Source organism: Prionailurus bengalensis, chromosome B3 (genome assembly GCF_016509475.1).
Source record: "Prionailurus bengalensis isolate Pbe53 chromosome B3, Fcat_Pben_1.1_paternal_pri, whole genome shotgun sequence".
NCBI lineage: Eukaryota > Metazoa > Chordata > Mammalia > Carnivora > Felidae > Prionailurus > Prionailurus bengalensis.
Window position 1 is genome coordinate 135,945,564 of NC_057355.1, and position 21,621 is coordinate 135,967,184.

General features: G+C 38.9%; 1 protein-coding gene across 2 annotated transcripts in view; it reads left to right on the top strand.

Annotated features, from left to right (window-relative positions):
* CPSF2 (cleavage and polyadenylation specific factor 2) overlaps nucleotides 1–21,621 on the top strand; it is a 33,423-nt gene that overhangs the window by 6,673 nt on the left and 5,129 nt on the right. For both annotated transcript variants that reach the window (XM_043556873.1, XM_043556874.1), the window contains exons 3-13: nucleotides 1,531–1,710; nucleotides 2,916–3,075; nucleotides 3,155–3,260; nucleotides 4,545–4,674; nucleotides 6,369–6,484; nucleotides 8,149–8,336; nucleotides 9,009–9,299; nucleotides 15,129–15,229; nucleotides 16,660–16,860; nucleotides 19,005–19,157; nucleotides 20,562–20,787. In XM_043556873.1, coding sequence (XP_043412808.1) covers nucleotides 1,562–1,710; nucleotides 2,916–3,075; nucleotides 3,155–3,260; nucleotides 4,545–4,674; nucleotides 6,369–6,484; nucleotides 8,149–8,336; nucleotides 9,009–9,299; nucleotides 15,129–15,229; nucleotides 16,660–16,860; nucleotides 19,005–19,157; nucleotides 20,562–20,787 — 1,821 coding nt within the window. In that variant the 5' untranslated portion in view covers nucleotides 1,531–1,561. The remainder of the gene's footprint in view (nucleotides 1–1,530; nucleotides 1,711–2,915; nucleotides 3,076–3,154; nucleotides 3,261–4,544; nucleotides 4,675–6,368; nucleotides 6,485–8,148; nucleotides 8,337–9,008; nucleotides 9,300–15,128; nucleotides 15,230–16,659; nucleotides 16,861–19,004; nucleotides 19,158–20,561; nucleotides 20,788–21,621) is intronic.

Genomic DNA, 21,621 nt, shown 5'->3' on the forward strand with positions numbered 1-21,621 from the left:
GAAGAGGTCTAGGGCATACCTGTAGTGGTGGGTGGCTGACGTGAAACAGGGTCATGGGAGTGGAGAAAGGCAGGCACCAGATTCAGTAGTGAAGTTACTAAGAAGACCAAGTCAGGAATGAAAGTCGTCCGTGAATGAGGTCAGGTTAACGGATGTCAGCAGCGAGGAGGAGAGAGGGAAGGCTCATAGCCCGCTGGGAGGCGTGAGGCTCCGTGGGACTGGAGTATTTGAAGGAGGAAGGAGGAGACCTGGTTTGAGCTGCAGCGAGGAGCAAGGAACGCATACTTCCTGCTTTCGAGGCACAGCGGGTGCAAGAAGAAGAAGAAAACCCTGTGAGGAGGTGGCAGGAGAACCAGTTTCTGTGAAGATTACCAGGTGAAGAGGACCTTCAGAGAAGAGGTGCGGTTACAGATGAGCGTGAGCGGCATCGTCCCAGAGAACGTACTGGAAGGACCTGGGAGGGATAGAAAGTAGGGGATTGGATCTGACAGGCAGGTGTGCACGTCAGTGATCATGGATAGCCCAGGAGTCTTGGATCTTTGGCTGAGACTGACGAGAGGAAAGATGACATGAGGTGGGATTAGCCTCCTGACAGCCTGTCAAGGTGACAGTCAGTTTACCTTAGTGTGTTGATAGGACCTTGGGCAGCTGGTAAGAGGCCATCAGGTATGCGTGACCTCTCCTAACTTGCACAGTTGGCCAGGGAAGACTAATGTAGTGTGAGGAGCTAAGATCTGAAATGTTGCCGTGGAGCTGTACTCTGCTAATCAGTGTTTCTGTCACATGTGTTTAATAGCACGCAGTTCTAGGTCTGAAATCCCAATAGATGTGTTCATGTTACACCTTGAAATTCATACGGTAGGCATCTCGACGTAAATTCCATCGAATATATGTTGAGCACTTACTGTGTGTCAGGTTCTCTCAGGAATTGCCTCAGGAGGCTTGCCATCCTCAAGCATGCCTGTTTATTTAAGGACCACTGGTCTAATAGGAGAGAAAGACATGGAAACTAATTGTAATGCAGTGAAATCATTGCCATCACATAGCAAAATAAAGGAAGCACAAAGTCACCTTGGAGGATGAGTTCGTTAATTCATTATACATTCATTTACTGGGGAACTTGGTGTTCTCTAGTCTGTGTAATTTACACATTATTTGAAATCTTTCAACATCGTTTTTATGTGAATGATTAATACTCATGTTTATAGACTGGCATACATAAGTGAGGAGAGGTTAATTAATTGCTTAGACCCACATAGTAGTAGCTTCAGATCTGAAACTGGTTCTAAAGTTCACTGCTTTTCATTAAGCCACACTGAGGAGCCGCTGAAGGACTCGTTGTCAACAAGAGTGTGTAACGTCATGTTTGTGCTTTCAAATTTAGCAGTGATGGAAGTAGGTCTTTAATGTGTTTGCTTTCTCTCTTTATGGAATTTTTAATCACTTAGAAACTTGATACAATGTTAATTTGTCTATTACGTGTGTTAGACTATGATGTGTGTTTAATTATATTTTTATTTCTTTTAAAAGAACTTTTTGGATTGTTGTTTTTGGACCAAAAATGACATCTATTATCAAATTAACTACCCTCTCGGGGGTTCAGGAAGAGTCTGCTCTTTGCTATCTTCTGCAAGTTGACGAGTTTAGGTTTCTCCTGGACTGTGGCTGGGATGAGCACTTTTCTATGGATATTATAGACTCCCTGAGGAAGTAAGTTACTTCTCCTATTTTTAGACTTCAGTTAAATCAGCTTCTCTTTTCTACACCATGATACCATTTTGATGTGACCCAGTGTATGTTCTCTTTGCTCTGATTTAGAGTAAAAGACCTGATTTTGCATGCCAAAGAGCCAAAAAGCGACTGTTTTCATTTTTAAAGTTTTGATTGTATTATGAGCTATGTTTATTGAGATTCAGTAAAATGTTAATTGTTACTTGGCTAATGGGTCCCCGTAGAGATCTTTGCACCCTAATTTTAGAGAAGATTAGGTTTAGAAGAATTTGAAGAGGAAAAAACCTTCCATGTGGAAGGTCTGCCGTCAGATCACATTTGCTTACTTTCTATGTGTTTTGAGGCTCTACACTGAGAATTGGTGCCCAGAATACTGACCATGTGATATAAAACAATATTGATCCATCAAAGAAAAATTCAGTTATGTTTTCAGTTATATTAATTATGGAAGGAAAGGGGACTGAAATATTTGGAAACTAGAACTTGTAGCAAAACATTGTTTTTTCCTAATTTTCTCTGTCAGTGAGAGTGTGTGCTTTATTGATTAATTGAAGTTTCACTGTAGAGAATGTGCTATCAGGCACCATGCTAAAAAGCAGAGGCAAAAATCCATAATAAACGTGTGGCCATTTCTGAATGAACAATTTCTGAAATTTCAAGTTGAGTTCTTCAACCTAAATTAATGGCATATAAGATAACCAATCAAAATCAGCTTCTGTGTGGTGTGTCTACTGGTTCTCTTTTTCCTTTTTAAATTTTTTTTAATGTTTATTTATTATTTTTTGAGAGACAGAGAAACAGAGTGTGAACGGGGGAGGGAGAGAGGGAGACACAGAATCCCAAGCAGGCTCCAGGCTCTGAGCTGTCAGCACAGAGCCCGATGCGGGGCTCGAACTCAGGAACCGTGAGATCATGACCTGAGCTGAAGTCGGACACTTAACCGACTGAGCCACCCAGGTGCCCCTCTTTTTCCTTTTTTTGAAAAAGATGTGTATAGACATCACCTGTTTCTGTGCAACATATTCCATACTTGTGATATCTATGCAACATGGGGGTAGTAATAACTGAAATTGATTGGTGTCGTAACTTTAGCTCTTAGTTTTCCTCTTTGACCCCAGCATAGTCTTTACTCTTCAAAACAAGTCTGGAGAAATGGAGAGAGTGTTTTGATCCTGTTCTTGTAGGCATGTTCACCAGATTGATGCAGTGCTGTTGTCCCATCCTGATCCTCTCCATCTTGGTGCCCTCCCGTCTGCTGTTGGGAAGCTGGGGCTGAATTGTGCGATCTATGCGACCATTCCTGTTTATAAAATGGGACAGATGTTCATGTATGATCTTTACCAGGTAAGGGAAGCGGTCAAAAAAAGCTTTTTATACTCCTGCAGTGATCATTTTTAACCTTTTATTTGTGTTTTTCTTTTAGTCTCGACACAACACAGAGGACTTTACGCTCTTTACATTAGATGATGTGGATGCAGCCTTTGATAAAATACAGCAGTTAAAATTCTCTCAGATTGTGAATTTGAAAGGTAAAAGAATGTCTGCAGTAGTAATTGGACTAACAGGGTTTAAGCTGCTGACAAGTCCAGGGAGAATTTGTAGTAAATATCCTAGGGCCTGTGGTCTGAAAAAGCAAAGGTTAGCGTCTGATTAGTTCTGATATGGACGCTGAACTTCTCCCAAGTCGTTTGGATTTTAAAATAGTCCAGGCTAAATAGCAACAAAACGTTAATAGCTCAAGCCTTTTCACATGCAGCCGGGGAAAACTTAGTGTTTCCTGTGTATGGTGCACAAAGGTGATGTGGCCGCATCCTCCTCCTAGGACTTCACAGTGGGGTTGAGGGGCTAAAGCCGCTCTGGTGACTGGAGGTGGTGTTCAGGCCTTGAAGGAGATGCAGTCCCTTGGTGGCATAGTAGCAGATAACTGAATTCTAGAATCGGATATTAAGAAGTTTATTATGTAATTAGGTCAGGAAGTCCTCTCTTAAGTACACATTTCTCCTCTGTGGAGAGATAGGTATTAAAGATTGTCATAAATATGAAGCCTGGCAATGAAATTGAAAAAAATGGCATAACAGTGGACTCTGGTGATTTAGTCAAGAAATAACAATGGTCACAACAGTTTTGCTTGTGCTTAATTTTTCTGTAGGATAGATTTTTTACCATAATGAGATTTGAATGGTTACTCTGTGAGTTTAGAGGTTAGCAGAAGGAGAAACATTTGATGATTGTGTGTACAGTGTAAATATTCAAATGTATTTGGAGTGCCTGGGTGACTTACTTGGTTAAGTGTCTGAATCTTGATTTCGGCTCAGGTCATGATCTCACAGTTCGTGAGATCGAGTCCCTCATTGGGTTCTGCACTGACAGTGCAGAGCCTGTGTGGGAGTCTGTCTCTGTCTCTGTCTCTCTCTCCACCCTCCCTCTCCCCCCACCCCCCCCCCCGCCTCTTCCTCACTCTTAACTTGCTCTCTCTCAAAATAAATAAGTAAAAACAAAAAATATTCAAATGTATTCATTCATACTAAGTAATAGTGTATTGGCTTTTAAACTTGATTTCTATATACTACTTTTTATAAGCACCAATAGGTCTGCAAGAATTCATAACAATATGACAAGAGCGTTTGTCTATAGTGAAGGAGTGGAGTAGCTGGGGGACAGGAGAGCGAGACTTGCATTTTCATTGTATGCCTTGTTACTTTGGAATGTTGTATCACTGTATATATTAGCTATTAAAAATAGTTTACAAGTAAATAAGCTTTCTTTAGGATTGTAAAAGAAATCTGAGTATTGTCATTATCTTTTTGACACAGGTAAAGGACATGGCTTGTCTATCACACCTCTGCCAGCTGGTCATATGATAGGTGGAACAATATGGAAAATAGTCAAAGATGGAGAAGAAGAAATTGTCTATGCAGTTGACTTTAACCACAAGAGGGAGATGTAGGTATATCAAGACAAAAGCTAATGGAGATACAGTTGGTGGTGTTTCATTCTTTGGGGGGAAACTTAAAAAGTTATTTTTTTTAACCAGAAATCTAGAACTATTTAAAAGCCTCAAGTAGTGAACGTTTTCAAACTTAATTATTTTCACTGTAAGGAAAAACTTTGGTATAAGAGATAAAATATATTTTACAAATTTACACGTAAGTATCCACTCTATAAAACAGGTATCTCCCTGGAGATGTTGGAAAGGAGATTAATTTTTGTACATAAAATTATATCTTATATGCTACTTCACCTGCTATTTAAAGGAACTTTGTGGATGGGTGTTTTTTTTTTTTTTAATAAAGTTAGTAATTATCATATAACTACATTTGAAGTCAGACTCCCTTTAAAAGGGAACATAGTAGTTGTAAGTTTAAATATTTCATTTTGTATTCACAACATTACAATAAAATCGTTTTGTAGAGGCTTCTTTTGTAATTTCTGTACATTAAGTTTATAGTTATTTTGTATTAGATTACAAAAGCCTCAAGATCTTCTGGATCTTCTATTTAGACATATATAAGTAATGAATTTTAGGCTTTTGTAGTCATAGATTAATGAGTAAAGGATGGATTTTTGAGTAATGGTATTCAGACATTTTGGGGGAAAGTTTGTGTCTTTTTTTTTTTTTTTTTTTTTTTTTTTTTACTGCTTATCAAATATATTTTAGATGGATTAGAATTAAATAGAAAATGAAACAATATTCATGAGTCTAATCTCTGATTTGGAAAAGCGTTTGTAAGTGTAAATTTACCAGACCAGGTTACAACAGAAAACTTTGATAGATTTGGTTATATACAGATTCAAAATGTCTGAAATAATTAAGACCAATAAAATAGAGAAAATATTTGCAGCAAGTTGGCTAAAGACATTTATATGTAGAAGACCAGATATTAACCAATCAAAAAGATGCCGGTGACAAAATGGACAAAAGTTATAATGTAAAATTAAAATGATAATTCTTTTTAAAATTACATACCATTAAAATGACTCTTAAATGGTAATATTCTTCCAGGAAATATTGTGTGAGTTGCTCATTCTTTCTGGTTGAACTTTTCTGGAAAAGGGAGAGCTTTCTAGAAAAGGTTAAATCTTTCTGCAAGCCAGTTAGCAAAATTGTATATTGTAGAAAATACATCTCTAGGAATGTGTCCTAAAGAAACCATCAGAAATGCAATTGAAACTTTTTGCCAAAATGTTCTTTGAGATTATTTATAATGACAACAAAAGTAACCTAAATAATAAAGGGAAGTGATCAAATAAAACACACAGTAGGAAGTTCTTACAGTTGTTAGAAAAATAGATTTAGAAACCAACGTCATGGGAGAAAACCAGGGTATAGAACTGAATATATAGACACTTTTAAAAAATACGTTCACACGTATATGCATAGAAAACTGTGTTTATATGCTTAGAAGGATATATGCCAGAATAATGTATCGATTTCTCTGAGTGGTGGTATGCTGGAAGATCTTAATTTTCCTTTTTTAAGAATTTTTTTTAATATATTAGATTTCTTATCAATGAGCATGTGTACTTTTATAGTTAGAGGAAAATCTTATAAAAGAAAGTTGCTTTTTTTTAGGTGAGATAAGCTACTGTTTATTTGAGGTGATATAAAATATTTCTCTTCTTCAACTTTGTTATAGCCATTTAAATGGATGTTCCCTGGAAATGCTAAGCAGACCCTCCCTGCTTATCACAGATTCATTTAATGCTACGTATGTGCAGCCTCGGAGGAAACAGAGAGATGAACAGCTTCTGAGTATGTATTACCTAATGTCCTCTGTGGAAGTGCATGGTAGTGTGAAATACTGTTTTTTCTATTTTGTTTAACACTTTTCTTGTCATATGAGCTTGGTTAACTCTAGTATTTTTGGAAAAATATTATGTGATCTTATCATTATTTTGTACAAAAAGATGCTTTAGTTCCTTTGAATTTAGCTTTTGTGAGATAGGTATAAAGATTGACCTCTCCCTGCCCTTCAGTACATAGCTAGCTCTATTTGGCACTCACTGGTATGTGTCTGGGGGAATGCCAGAATGTATAAAGAGCTCACAGAAATCATTTAGAAAAACATTTACACTCTAAAAAAATGAACCAAGGAGATACACAAGGGTGGAAATAGTCCACTGATTTTGGTGTTGGGTGTCTTATATTCTAGTAGTCTTGGTTCTAAAGAGGAGCCTCCGGACCATCCCTGGTTGCTTCTGATTTGGCTCTAGCTGCTTTGCCTTTTATTCTTTTTTTATAAGCTGCATGAGATTTCAACAAGAAAAATGGATTCTGCTTTTACACATTTGAAACCACTGTTTTCATCTCTCTATTTAAAAAGCATAACTTGTGGGGGCACCTGGGTGGCTCAGTCGATTGGGCATCTGACTCTTGACCTCTGCTCAGGTCTTGATCTCAGGGTTGTGAGTTCAGGCCCCATGTTGGGCTCCATGCCCTACTTAAAAACATAATCTGTGTCCTATGTTTTAGTCACCTATTCAATTCTTATGTCTTTTTGTTTGTTTTTGCTAGAGTTTGTTTTTACCAAATATCTCAAAGTGGATTTCCATGCTCTAGATTAACGTCTAAACATAAAGTATAAATGTGTGCATGTGTGTGTATACATTTGGGAATCATTTATAACAAAGTTATAAATAATTTACCCTGGTATAGTGTACGAATGTCATTTTCTTTCTTTTTAAAAAAATTTTTTTAAGTTTATTTATTTTGAGAGAGAGAGAGAGAGAGCACACAAGCAGGGGAGAGGCAGAGAGAGAGAATCCCAAGCAGGATCTGTACCACCAGTGCAGAGCCTGACATGGGGCTCGAACTCACGAACCGTGAGATCATGACCTGAGGCAAAGTCTGACTCTTTTTCTTTTTAAATTTTTTTTTTTTAAACGTTTATTTAGTTTTGAGACAGAGACAGAGCATGAATGGGGGGAGGATCAGAGAGAGAGGGAGACACAGAATTTGAAACAGGTTCCAGTCTCTGAGCTGTCAGCACAGAGCCTGATGCAGGGCTCGAAGTCACGGACCGCAAGATCATGACCTAAGTCGTATGCTTAACCAACTGAGCCACCCATGCGCCCCCAAAGTCTGACTGTTAACTGACTGAGCCACTCAGGCACCCCTTGAATGTCATTGTTCATGTGTACTCTCGGTGGAGAGGGTTGGGGACCACTGATTTACAGTTTTTTCAGTGAAAAAAAGTAGAGTTAATGGCAATGTCCTTCACTCCTATGAGGATACATTCACAGGATGTACAAAAAAGTAGTTGTAATAACGTGAATGGAATTTTAATTTTGCACTTGGCCTGAGTGCTCATTTATAACTTATAGTCTTTATACTAAAAACGTGGAGATGAAGTCATCTTCAATTTTGTAGCAAGGTATTGTTATGCTTGATACAGAATGTATATTCTTGTTTTCTAGCAAATGTCCTGGAAACGCTTCGAGGTGATGGAAATGTGTTAATAGCAGTGGACACTGCAGGCAGAGTTTTGGAACTTGCTCAACTCCTTGATCAGATCTGGAGAACTAAAGATGCAGGGCTAGGTGTCTACTCACTGGCACTCCTGAATAATGTCAGCTACAATGTGGTGGAGTTTTCGAAGTCCCAGGTTTGTTTCCATCTTGTCCTTCGTAATAAAGAAGGTTGCTACAGAAATTGGGCTTATGGAAAGCAATGTTTTAGTTGTCCTTTGGATTTTATTTTTCTGTGAAAGAGGTTGATGATGATGGTGGTGATAATGGTACTAAAAGCTAAAAAAGAACCACTTGTACTGTGTGTTCATGTGGAATATTTCATGTAATCCTCATGTACCCTGTGAAGTAGCTTCTGTTTTTGTCCCCATCTTACAGATTGGGTAAGTTGTTTCTCCTCTAATGCATGGTATCACATTCTGCGAAATGGGGACACATACCTCCTAGGATATAAATGGTAGAATCCATTTTTCCCTTCTTTCTGAATGAACTCTTTCCCTTGAACTAGAAATTTTGGGTAAGAGATTTATTTAGAACTTGTACTCTGCTTTCTCAGTAAGATTTAAGGTGACGTGTAACTGAGATATAATGCAGAATTGGATTTTTAGGGATGAATTGTGGGGTGGGAGGATGTCGTCGTGGGGGACAGAGCAGAAAATAAGCTGCTCATCAAAATGGTTCAAGTTTAAGCAACCACTAGTGGGAAAGACTTAAAAAAAGGCAGAACGTGAACTCTTCGGCTTTGTAGAAGACACTGAAGTTACAGTCTAGTATTCTCTACTTCTTGTCATCCTTTCCCCCCATACCAGGTAGAATGGATGAGTGACAAATTGATGAGATGTTTTGAAGACAAAAGAAATAATCCATTTCAGTTCCGCCACCTGTCTCTGTGCCACGGTCTTTCTGACCTGGCCCGGGTACCGAGCCCTAAAGTGGTGCTTGCCAGCCAGCCCGACCTGGAATGTGGATTTTCAAGGGATCTCTTTATTCAGTGGTGTCAGGACCCTAAAAACTCAATCATTCTAACCTACAGAACTACTCCTGGGACTTTAGCACGTTTCCTAATTGATAATCCTTCTGAAAAAATTACAGAAATAGAGGTAAGCGTTTGTATGTGAACTTTTGTCGTAAAACCGTTTGGGGGACATGTTATGCACGATGCTTATAAAAATCAGTGACCAGAAATTAAGCTTGAAGTTGTTTCCAGATTTTTATGAGTTGAGAGCCTTTCCCAGCACAAACTTCAGAGCTCCTTAATTGGAAATTGTCATTCTTTAACCCTTCCGTGGTATCCTCTGGAACCATGCCCAGAAGGTAGCACATACGCTGTGTTTTTAAGCTCTCTGTGAAAAAAGTTCCGTCCGCATCCTTTCCCTAATTGAAATTGAACTCTGGCTGTTTCCTAACATGCTCCTTTGCCTGTGGGCCTCCCAAGTAGGTACTGTTTGTTTCTCTTTCACGCCTTATGCGCTTTGGGTGGGGTAGGTGTCCTTTTTCCTCGAAGCTTTCAAGCCATTTCTCTTCCCTCTGGGTTATGCCATCAGACTTGACAGTATACTGACCCCTTCTGATATTTCCTGATCTCTTGGTCATTCTCTGTTACTCATTGGTGGCTTTAACCTGGGCCACAGTCTTCCTGTCCACTCACTCAAGACTGCCTTCTTGATGACTCTAGCTTCCGTATGTGTGATCTGTCCAAGTCCTTGGCCCTCTCAGTTCCTTGATACCTCGTTTCTTTTTTTTTTTTTTTTTAATTTTTTTTTTTTTAACGTTTTTATTTATTTTTGGGACAGAGAGAGACAGAGCATGAACGGGGTAGGGGCACAGAGAGAGGGAGACACAGAATCGGAAACAGGCTCCAGGCTCCGAGCCATCAGCCCAGAGCCCGACGCGGGGCTCGAACTCACGGACCGCGAGATCGTGACCTGGCTGAAGTCGGACGCTCAACCGACTGCGCCACCCAGGCGCCCCGATACCTCGTTTCTTAATGATCTTTTCCTCCAATCCACCTTAGCCATCCCTTCCCACAACCATGCTGTCTACTCTTGTGGTCATACCCTTTACCTTGTTACGGGTTATCTTTAAAGATCTCTACCTCAAGCATCCCACTCTGATCTTACAGCTGACTTGCTCTAATACTCCATGCCAGCAATTTTTTGGTCCCATTGGGACTTTCAGTTTGTGAACCTTGCCACTTTGACTATCCATTGCTCCAGCTTCTAGTTAATGGTCCATTGTTACTTTATAAACACCTTTAACTCTGTTAGCCTCCTGTTTATTGTAACCACCTGGCAAAGCTGTGACTCTGGTTAAACCATTTGCTTGACCATGCCTCTACCCAGGCAACCTTATGTTTGTTACTAGTGTTAATGCACCACTGGGTGGATAGGTCTCCCTTCACATTCATGACCTCACATGTCAGACCAACACTTAACCACCAGACCAACATGTTGCAGGATATTCCTTGTCCTACTCCAGTAAGATAGCTACGCACCTTCTTTCTCCCCAAATATCCCACAGCCCATCTCAGCCCTCACTCATAGCACAGGAACTTGTTTCAAACTTAGCTAAGAAGTAGAAGCAGACAAGAGTCCCTTATCTTCTCCCCACTAAATAGCCTAACTTGTTTCTGTATCTGCACTTGCTGCTTTATCTCCTGTTATGGGAGCAAGACAATTGGCCGAATGACCAAAGGCTATTTTGCTTCATAACCAACTCATCAAATCTGTCAGTTTTCCAAAACTAGTATCATTAGCTATAAAGTTTATAGCAGCTGATACTGAATGGGTTGATAACTGCCAAAGCTGTGCCGTGTTTTAGATGACACTTTATTTTTCCTTCCTAGTAGCCATTTTAAGGAATGTTTAGTTTGATAAAAGCTGAGTGATAAGGGTACCTTAGTCTTTAACTCTACTTAAGAAAGTACAAAAATAGTAACGAAAATCTCATATACATTCTCAATATGGAATCGGTGAGGAAGGAGTCAGAACAAGCAAATCAAAGTACACACTGTCCTTTGGGTTATTTAATAGCTTAGAAACACAAAGGTTTTTAAAAAAAAAGTTTAAAAGGGCTCAGAAATACTTGAAATAGTTTCTTCAGATAAGAAATACTGACTCTGAAAATAATAATTACTAGAAATTCAATTAAGGCTGATATGCCATTTGAGGAATTAATAAAAATATTAAAAGCGGTTTGAGTTTGGAAAACGTAGAAGGGGACATTTGGAGCTGTAACGTGAAATGTTAGGTTTTTGACTTTTTAGTAAGTGGTACTACTGCTCAGGCTTCTTTCCTTTCTCCCCTTGTAGGACTATTTCTTCTCTCTCTGTTTCCTGTTAGTTTTCCCCTCTACTTGGTCATATCCGAAACACTTACTGTTCTTCCTGCCCCCAGTCCCACACTTAGTCTTTTCTGAGTCTTCCCCATCTCAGCATAATAGCGGCACTTTCCACATATTGACTCTTGCCAGAAAAGTACAGATTTTTTAAATGTCCATTGGTGTACAACATAATGTTAAGGGTGTACGTGTTCTTTCGCCTGTACCCAGACCAAGAAATACCACCAGTACCCTAGACGTTCCCTTCCCGATCCTTCCTGTCCCCTCCCCAGGGTGACCACTATCTTGGCTTCTGATGCATAGATGGGTATATTATAAACATTCAGATGTTTTTGAATAATTTAATTCATTTTAGTAACTTCATAATAATGCAGGCGTATATATGTACTGTGATTATTGAATCCAGCGGTTCTCAAAAGTATGGTGTGAGGACTCCTGGGAGGGGGGCCTGAGATCCTTTCAGGGAGTCCCCAAGGTCAAAGCCACTTCTCATAGTAATGGTAAGATGCTATTTGCTTTTTCACTGTACCTACATTTAATGTTGCCGAGTGAAAATGGTGGTGGGAAAGGTGCTGGTACCGTAGCATAAACTCAGGCAGTGGCGCCAGATGGCAGCAGTCACCGCATTTCACATTGCCACACGCCCAAAGTTCCAAAGACGAGTCCGTTTCACTTAAGAATGGCCTCGATGAGGGGCGCCTGGGTGGCTCAGTCGGTTAAGCGGCCAACTTCAGCTCAGGTCATGATCTCGAGGTCTGTGAGGTCGAGCCCCATGTCAGGCTCTGTGCTGACAGCCCAGAGCCTGGAACCTGTTTCAGATTCTGTGTCTCCCTCTCTCTGACCCTCCCCCATTCATGCTCTGTCTCTCTCTGTCTCAAAAATAAATAAATGTTAAAAAAAAAAAAAATTAAAAAAAAAAAAAGAATGGCCTCGATGAAGCAGTAAAAGTAATGAATTTTATTAAATCCTTTTCAGTAAAAGGTTTTTAAAACTCTGGGTGGCAGGCTGGGAAGTGTGCATAAAGCAGGTATGCCGCACGCTGATACGTGATGTTTGTCTCGAAGAAAGCCAGTTGGGGAACTGAGTTGTGAGTTACACTGGCCGCTTTCTTCTTGGAACGCCATTTTTTCCTTGAAATAATGACACAGCTCTTCAGACTTGGGTATCCAGCAGAGATGAGCGAGGTGAGCTTGTCACTCTGAGGAAAATAATTGGCAGCATTTGTTGCCTAAATCCAATAAAATTCAAACTTTCAAGTGAAAATTAGAATTTTGGAAAGCTGTGCTCATCACCAGGAGATGGACAATGTAAACTTAGAAGGCTTTGCTGATGGGGTTGGTAGTGATATTTGCAAACGTGATGTTTAAAATATTGTCAAGGTTTATAAGATTCGTGTAACTTGGTGAACCTGTATTTTGCAAATAACCAAAGCTTGTAGGTACAAAATAGCACACAAATAAAAGATCCATTCAAAGTGCAAGATGAATCAATCACTTTTAATATGTAACACTATAAAAAGTTATCGGTATCTTTCAGATTCCGCATTACGCCTAATTTTTAAGAAACAACCAGCGTTTTGGGGTGCCTGGGTGGCTCAGTTTGTTAAGCATCTTACTTCAGCTCAGGTCATGATCTCGTGGTTTGTGAGTTCCAGCCCCGATTCAGGCTTTGTGCTGACAGCTCAGAGCCTGGAGCCTGCTTCGGATTCTGTGTCTCCCTCTGTCTCTGCCCCTCCCCTATTAGTGCTCTGTCTTTTTCTCTCAAAAATAAACATTAAAAAAATTTTTTTTAAAACCTTTTTTTTAAAAAAATTTTTATTTATTTTTTGAGAGAGATAGAGGGTGCATGCACGAGTTGGGGAGGGGCAGAGAGAGAGGGAGAGAGAGAATCCCAGGCAGGCTCCATGCTGTCAGTGCAGAGCCCAACGGGGTTTGATCCCATGAACCAGGAGATTGTGACTTGAGCCAAAATCAAGAGGCGGATGCTAACCGACTGAGCCACCCAGATGCAGTGTTAGAGTTTTAACGTAACATCAAAGAATACTCATGGAAACACTATTTAAATATATTTCCCTTTTCCAACTATACATCTGTGTGAGGCTGCATTTTCTTCATATGCTTTAACCAAAACAACATATTGCAAGAGAATGAATTCAGCAGATGTGAGCATCCAGCTGTCTTATATTGGGCTACAAAATAGACTTGTAAAAATGTAAAATAATGCCATGCTTTTTACTAATTTTTTAGTGCGGCGGGGGTGGGTGCGGGGGTCTTTGGAAAGTGTAATTATCTCTTGTAAAAATATGCTGTTAATATGTAATGATTTTATTACTTTTTAGTGAAAAGATGAATTTTTAAAAATTTTCTCACTTTTAATTTCTGATTTGGTAGACATTAATAAATGTAATCTACCAAAAACCAAAAAACAACAGCAAAATATCTTTGGGGTTCTCAGTAATTTTAAGAGTCTGAGGCAAATCCTGAGATCAAAAAGTTTGAGAGACCTATGGATGTAATCATCCTATGCTGATGGATTTTAAAGTTGAGTCTGGTTTTTTACCATTCCAAACATTGCTGCAATGTGCTTTTTTTCTAACGCTTGTGATTGTTTCAGTAAGATAAATTCCTAGAAGTGTTATGTCAAATGACAAACACATTTTTATGTTTAGACATTGGCAGATTGCCTTCTAACGTAGTTTATCTAACTTTTCCTGTAATAGTGGGTGAAGGTGCCCTTTTCCCACATAGTAATTAACACTAATAGATTTAAGGTCTAATAGGTTTAAAAATGGTAGTGTACATTTCTTAAAATTTTGCATTTTTCAGAAATCATTAGTGAAATTAGACATCTTTTCATAGCTATTTTTCTTATTTTGTCAATTGCTTATATATGGATTTGTCCTTTTTTTGACATGTTGATCATCTTAACTGATTTGGAAGAGCTGTTAGGAAAAAGCTTCTGATAGTCATGTAGTGCTGCAAATAATTTTCTCAGTTCCTTATAATTTTATGAGATTTTAAAGTCAGTGAGGTTTTTTTTTTTTCCACGTTGCTGTATTTATTTTTTCCTTTATGGCTATTGGGTTTTATGTCTTGTGTAGGCCTATATCAAAATTATAAAAATATTATCTATATTTTTTTTCCTGATTGGTGATTTAAAAAAAATTTTTTTTTTTTTACATTTATTTTTGAGAGACAGAGATAGAGCACAACTAAGGGGGGGCAGAGAGAGAAGGAGACACAGAATCCGAAGCAGGCTCCAGGCTCTGAGCTGTCAGCACAGAGCCTGACGCGGGGCTTGAACCCACAAACCACGAGATCATGACCTGAGCTGAAGTCAGACACTCAACCGACTGAGCCACCCAGGCATCCCCCCGATTGGTGATTTTTAACTAGTTTAAATTAAACCCATCCTAGAAATGTAACAGCTCAATTTTAGTACTAATCTGAATAGGATCTGTCATCGCATGTAATGGAAACTTGAATGGTTTCAAATGTAAGATGATAAATTTACAGATATACTGTGTCTCACACCCCACTGCCTGAACCCCCTGATAACGGTATTTCCTTTTGTTTGCTATTTTTCTTTAGTTAAGGAAGCGTGTGAAGCTTGAAGGGAAAGAACTTGAGGAATACTTGGAAAAAGAGAAACTAAAGAAAGAAGCTGCGAAAAAACTTGAGCAGTCAAAAGAGTGAGTTGTTTTCAAACAGATTAAAAGCTTATGGTTAATTGTATATAACTTAAGAACTTATTTCTAAGATAAGTTTTAATTGAAAATATTTAAATTTTATGTCGACTTTGTTACTTTTGTTACATCTTTAAATGGTGCTAGAATGCTGGGTGCTTTCAGTGCTAATATTTTGTTTTGTTTTTAAAAAAATCGAGGTACCAGGGTGGCTCTTGATTTCACCTCAGGTCATGATCTCATGTTTGTGAGTTGGAGCCCCGTGTCAGGCTCCACGCTGACTCTGCCAAGCCTGCTTGGGAGTCTCTCTCTTTCCCTCCCTCACCTCACCCCCCCCCCCCCCACCCCATGCTCGCACCCTCTCTCTCAAAAAAACACAGTTAAAAAAGAAAAAATCAGTTTTAGTTTTTAAAGAGCTTTTTTTTTTAAAAATTTGAGAAAGAGAGCAAGCATGAGCAGGGGAGGGGCAGAGGAAGAGAGAGAATCTTAAGCAGTGCTCCACACTCAGCCTGGAGCCCAATTCAAGGCTCAGTCTCATGACCCTGGGATCATGACCTGCGCCAAACTCAAGAGTCGGATACTCAACCAACTGAGCTACCCAGGTGCCCCTAAAGAGATTTTTTAAATGACTTATGTTGCTCACATATTTCTTTTCTTTTTAATTTTTTTTTAATGTTTCTTTTATTTTTGAGAGAAAGAGAGCGTGAGGGGGAGAGGGACAGAGAGAGAGGGAGACACAGAATCAGAAGCAGGCTCCAGGCTCCGAGCCGTCAGCACAGAGCCCGACGCAGGGCCCGAACTCATGAACCGTGAGATCATGATCTGAGCTGAAGTCAGATGCTCAACTGACTGAGCCACACAGGCGCCCCGTATTGCTCACATATTTCTAATTTCTTGTTCCTCCCTTGTATAGACATATTACCCCATGGTACATCTTTCCTTCTCCCTGATTTTTGTTTCATGGACTGCTGCATATCTGCAGGCAATAAGTTCCATCAGATTTTTCTGGGTTTTGTTTTTTTTTTTTTTTTTTGGTCTGTCAAATTTCTTTTTATTTTATATTTATATTTGAATGATACTTTTACTGGGAATGTGAATTAGCAATTTACAGACTTCATTCCATTGTTTCTGGCAGGCAGTTTCAGACAATGCTGTCATTGGTCCCTTTGTTCCTCTGTATTGTGTGTGTGTGTTTTTCTCCGTTGATTATGATCTACCTTAGTGTGACTATGTTATTTAAAAAAATTTTTTTAATTGCATGTAGTTGATGCTTTCAGTGCTAGTATTAATGAGTATTTATTAACTGGCAGTTAATGTTTTACAAACTATCAATCCAATAATATTATCATTGAATTAATTGAATAATAATTTTCTAAACATTAATTCAAAATCTTTTGGGGACTTTATGACCTTTCTCTGTTCCACAATCCTCTTAGGGCAGACATAGATTCTAGTGATGAGAGTGACGTTGAGGAAGATATTGACCAGCCCTCAGCTCATAAAACCAAGCATGACCTGATGATGAAAGGTGAAGGTAGTCGTAAAGGAAGTTTCTTCAAACAGGCTAAAAAGTCTTATCCTATGTTTCCTGCCCCAGAAGAAAGAATTAAATGGGATGAATATGGAGAAATTATCAAGTACGTGAATAAGTTTTTTTTTCCTTCTAGATTAGACTGTTTGGTGTATAACTCTCTGTATCATTAGAACTCGATAAATTTGGCCTTTCTGGTCATATCATGTGCTTTGATAGTTTCTGAGTACTCCACAGAGGATTTGTATAGTTTGAAACATAAAAATAGAAAGGATGAGGAACATCTAGAGAATAAATATATATGTATTTTAAAGTTTGAGAGAGTGAAAGAGAGCATGCACACGTGAGCATGAGAGTGCATGCAAGTGGGGGAGGGACAGAGAGAGAGAATCCCGAGGGATCTCAGCACAGAGCCCGACAGGGCACTTGAACTCATGAACTGTGAGATCATGACCTGAGCTGAAATCAAGAGTCAGGTGCTTAACCAACTGAGCTACCCAGTTGCCCCTAGAGAATTAATATTAAAGGCAAACTGTCAGGTTTATTACTTAGGTATGTGAAAGGTTCAAAAAGATGACCAAAATCCCTCCCCCACCCCTTAAAAAGAAAGGGTAAGGGACATGCATTGGAGAAAGACATAGGATAGGGAGAATTTTTGATAGATTGTGATGTGTGAAGTTTGGGAAATGGGTTACATCTCAAGCAGTGTTGTACACATTTTAGTTCCAAGAGGGATGTGAGATAGCATGGGTGGAATCATGGGAAGTCTACCAAATTTACAGCCACTACTGGAAGACAACTGAAATTACGTGTTCAAATCCAAGTTTGAAAACACTGCTATCCTGTGTAAAGGTCCCTCATAGTTCCCATTGCTCTGCAGGCAAATGTCAAATGCCTTAGCATGACGCATGGTGTCTTTCATAATCTGGTTTCTCCCGACTTTTCTGTTATGTTTCTGTATATTTCTGTCATGCCATTGAGCATTCTCTGCTGTCGTGGTACCAGCCTTCTCCGTTTCCTTCTGCTCGGCTTCTCCACGTCGTGCTCCTGCACATGCTCCTCCCTCAGCTTTGTTCCATCTTCCCGTCCCAGGTCTCCAGGCGGTTGAATCTGGCCTTACAAATTTCTGGAAGCCTTTCCTGTTTCTTCCTTGCCACCCCAGTACAGTCTAGGTCCCTCCCTGGTGCCTTCTTTGTACTTCCCGTAATGCTCTCTTAAGCATATAGTGGATTCTAGGTCATTCTTGGACTTACTTAGGAAAATTCCCCTGTCTACTTGGCCCTCTAAAATAGTGGAGAGGAAAAATAACAATCTAAATAACACTGGTGAGTTTGTTTACCATTCTACTTATTCTACTTAATTAGTGTCCAATATTCAGTTTTCAATTTCCTTATCTGAAAAGTGGGGGTAAGAATGAAATGGGATTGTGTTTTTAAGGCATTTAGCATAGAATCTGACTTGTGACTCATGACTCCTAGTGAGCGTGCTCTAAGTGGTTGCTACTACTATTGTTATTATGTGGATTATAGGTGGAGAAGTTGGACTCCAGGGTCTGAGAAGCTCCTATAATAGTCTAGGTGTTGGGTAACAGGGGCCTGGATTCTCAGGAGTGGGAGCAGATTTGGGGGGTGGGGCGTAGACAATTTCAGGGGGTGAGAGAGAACATTTTTAAGTTTGTTTTTAAATTTTAACATACAACTCTCTCTGATACTGGAAGTAAACATGGGAAGATAGATGCATTCGTGCTTTGTTGAAATAAAGGCAAAGGCTTTTGAGGGAGCTCATGATTTTGTATCTCAGTCTTCTTGGTAATGTGCCAGTGGGGAGTCATCTTTGGGCAGGGATAGAATAACTGGGGCTCTTAAGGAAATCAAAAGAGGCCTGAGATTTAGAAGAAGTGGGACTTGGGAAGAGAAACCACAGAAACAGAAAAAGGATGATCGAAATAAATACAAGGCCAGGTTGTAATAGTACTTTTGATAACCATGAAGCTCTCCTAATGGTCTATCTAGGACTCTTTACTAGCCCAACAGCACGCTCTGAAGAGCATTCCTCAGTGGTCAGGAAAAACACAATAGATGCAGTCATTTGGTAATTGATACTACAAAGTTGCATTAGCTTTGGAATAATTGTGTATTTAAATCTTGAGATATGTGAGGAGCCTAAAACTTAATGCCATTTACTAAGTACATATATTATCTAATATTAGCTTGCTTGTTAGTGCTCTAATTAGAGACTTATATAATTTAGACCAGAGGATTTCTTAGTGCCAGAACTTCAAGCAACTGAAGAAGAGAAAAGCAAATTGGAATCTGGCTTGACAAATGGAGATGAACCCATGGATCAGGATCTATCTGATGTTCCCACTAAGTGTATTTCTACAACAGAGTCTATTGAAATAAAGTAAGTGCTTTTTGTCGCGTTTTGAAACTAGGTTACAAGATAAAATTTCAAGAACTTGAATTATATAATTTATGTTGTTTCAAATGTGAAATTTCTGAATATCCTCTAGTAAGTTGTTGCTTTTAAAATTTAATTTCTTTTTCCCTGCAAAGGTCTGTGAAGCATGGTGGCATTTTGTTTTCATTAATGGTATTTGAAAGCCAATGCAATTGAATTGGTATTGAGGTAGGGGTTTAACATTAAACTCTACATTTATATGAAGAAACATTCTGAACTTTTTAGTAAGTCTAGTAGCACATGTTTAATTTTTCTAAGTGTTTGTTTTGTAAAATATACTCCTTGACTTAAACATTTCTAGTGTCCTAATGTCTGAAAAATGTTATTATAATCTGAAGTGGTTAATATACCTTTTTCCTTTTCTATTTGGTACAGTTAGTAACACCAGTAATTCATCATTTTGGATTTTTCTTTAAGTCTTTAGATAGCAAAGCAGTTTATTTGTCCAGTGATATTTAGCATATATTATGGGCTATGGTTGTTATCTAAATAATGCATGTTAACAGTGTCACAAAATTCTCTGCAGAATGGCTGTATCAGTTTATACTTTCACTAGCAGAGCAGAAGGCTTCTTTCAACCCTGTTTCCTTACCAACATTGGGCATTGTTGAACTCTTTAACATTTTCTAGCCCAATAGGTATAGAGTAATAACATATCACTACTGTTTAAGTTTGTCTTACAGTGATTATTAGTTTGATTATCTTCTTCAAATGCTTGGGGCCTTTTTTGTTTTCTTGTCTATGAAGTCCCATGTTTATGGCCTTCATGTCTTTTTCTCTAGGGGTTGTTGCCCTTATGTTACTGATGTGCAGGGGTTCGTTGTACATTTTGGATGTTACCCCTGCTTGGTTTCAGACAATGCAGATAGCCTCTCCCATTCTGTTATCTGTTTATATGAGTGGTCCAGGGTCTACCTTGTTTAAAAAAAAATCTTTAATTTTGATGTAATGAAATAATAAAATAAAATATTTTCATTATGGTGTTTGGAATTGTATATAATGAAGTCCCTCCCTGTCCCTGGTCATAAACATTATTCTTACATTTTATTCTATTGAATTTAAATCTTCACATTTTTCTTTTATGGCTTCAACTCACCTGCTGTTTGTGGCATTAGGTCAGCAATCGGTTTTATTTTTCTTTATATAGTGAGCCACTTTTTCTAATAATACCTACTGAAAAATCCATAACCCTTCCCCCTCACATACATATTAACACTGTAACATGTGTATTCCTCAAATCCTCATTTTATGTATTGTGTACATTTCTTTCCTGATTATAAAAGCCATTAATAACTTGGGTTTAAAATTATCAGAAAAACAAGCTCGGATAATTCTGTCTAATTACAGAGCTAGGGTTACTTACATAGACTATGAAGGACGCTCTGATGGAGATTCCATTAAAAAGATCATTAATCAGATGAAACCACGACAGTTGATCATTGTCCACGGACCACCAGAGGCCAGTCAAGATCTTGCTGAGTGCTGCCGTGCATTTGGTGGGAAAGATATTAAGGTGTACATGCCAAAGCTACACGAAACAGTTGATGCCACTAGTGAAACTCACATCTACCAGGTAAGTGTGCTGGCACCCGAGCCATGTGAAATAAATACATTATTGTTGCAGATTAGGACAGGTACATTAGGAGTACAGGGGTGAGTGAGATAGACGTGGTCCCCTGTCTTAGGAGGTCTTCTAGTCTTTAAGGTGTTAGGGGCTTATAACAAGGAAAGAGCATTTATCACACTGTTATGCCTCTGATAGAGAAAGTACAGGATGTTGTGAATAAAGAGGGAGACACTGCCCCAGATTTGGAGGTTTAGAAAAGATTTTCCAGAGGAAGTGATAACTAAGCTGAATCCTAACATGTTTTGATGGGTTGTCAGGGTAATGTAGAGAAGGGAAAGAGAGAAAGGGTATTCCAGGCAGAGGGAGCATTTGCAAAAGTATAGAGGTGACGGGAATGGGGAGTATTCAAGAATTCAGAAGTTTTATAAAAATTCACTGATGTCAAGGTTCTATTCGTACTTGAAAAAAATGGAAGCAGATACAGAAAAACAGAAACAAAAACAAAAAACGAGAATAGCACAGAGGAGAGATTAGCTTTTTTCTGGTAGCAGCAGTTGGTGTCAGTTAAAGCAGGGATGATGTCTAGATTTAGTTGGAAAAAATGGATTGGAATTCACCAGGCAGAAAAGTTACTCTGGACAAAACAAGAGGAAGCAGCAGTCCAAGAATATGGATGTGTGAGATTCGTGGTAATGGAGGAAACAGAAGTAATTCAGTGTTCTTGAAGCAGCAGCAAGGGCTGATGGGTGAGACTTGTCAGTGGTTCTCAACCTTGGCCACACATGAGAACCATCTAGGGAGCTTTGGGGGTGTTAGGGGGACTCAGTGCTCTGGTTTTAG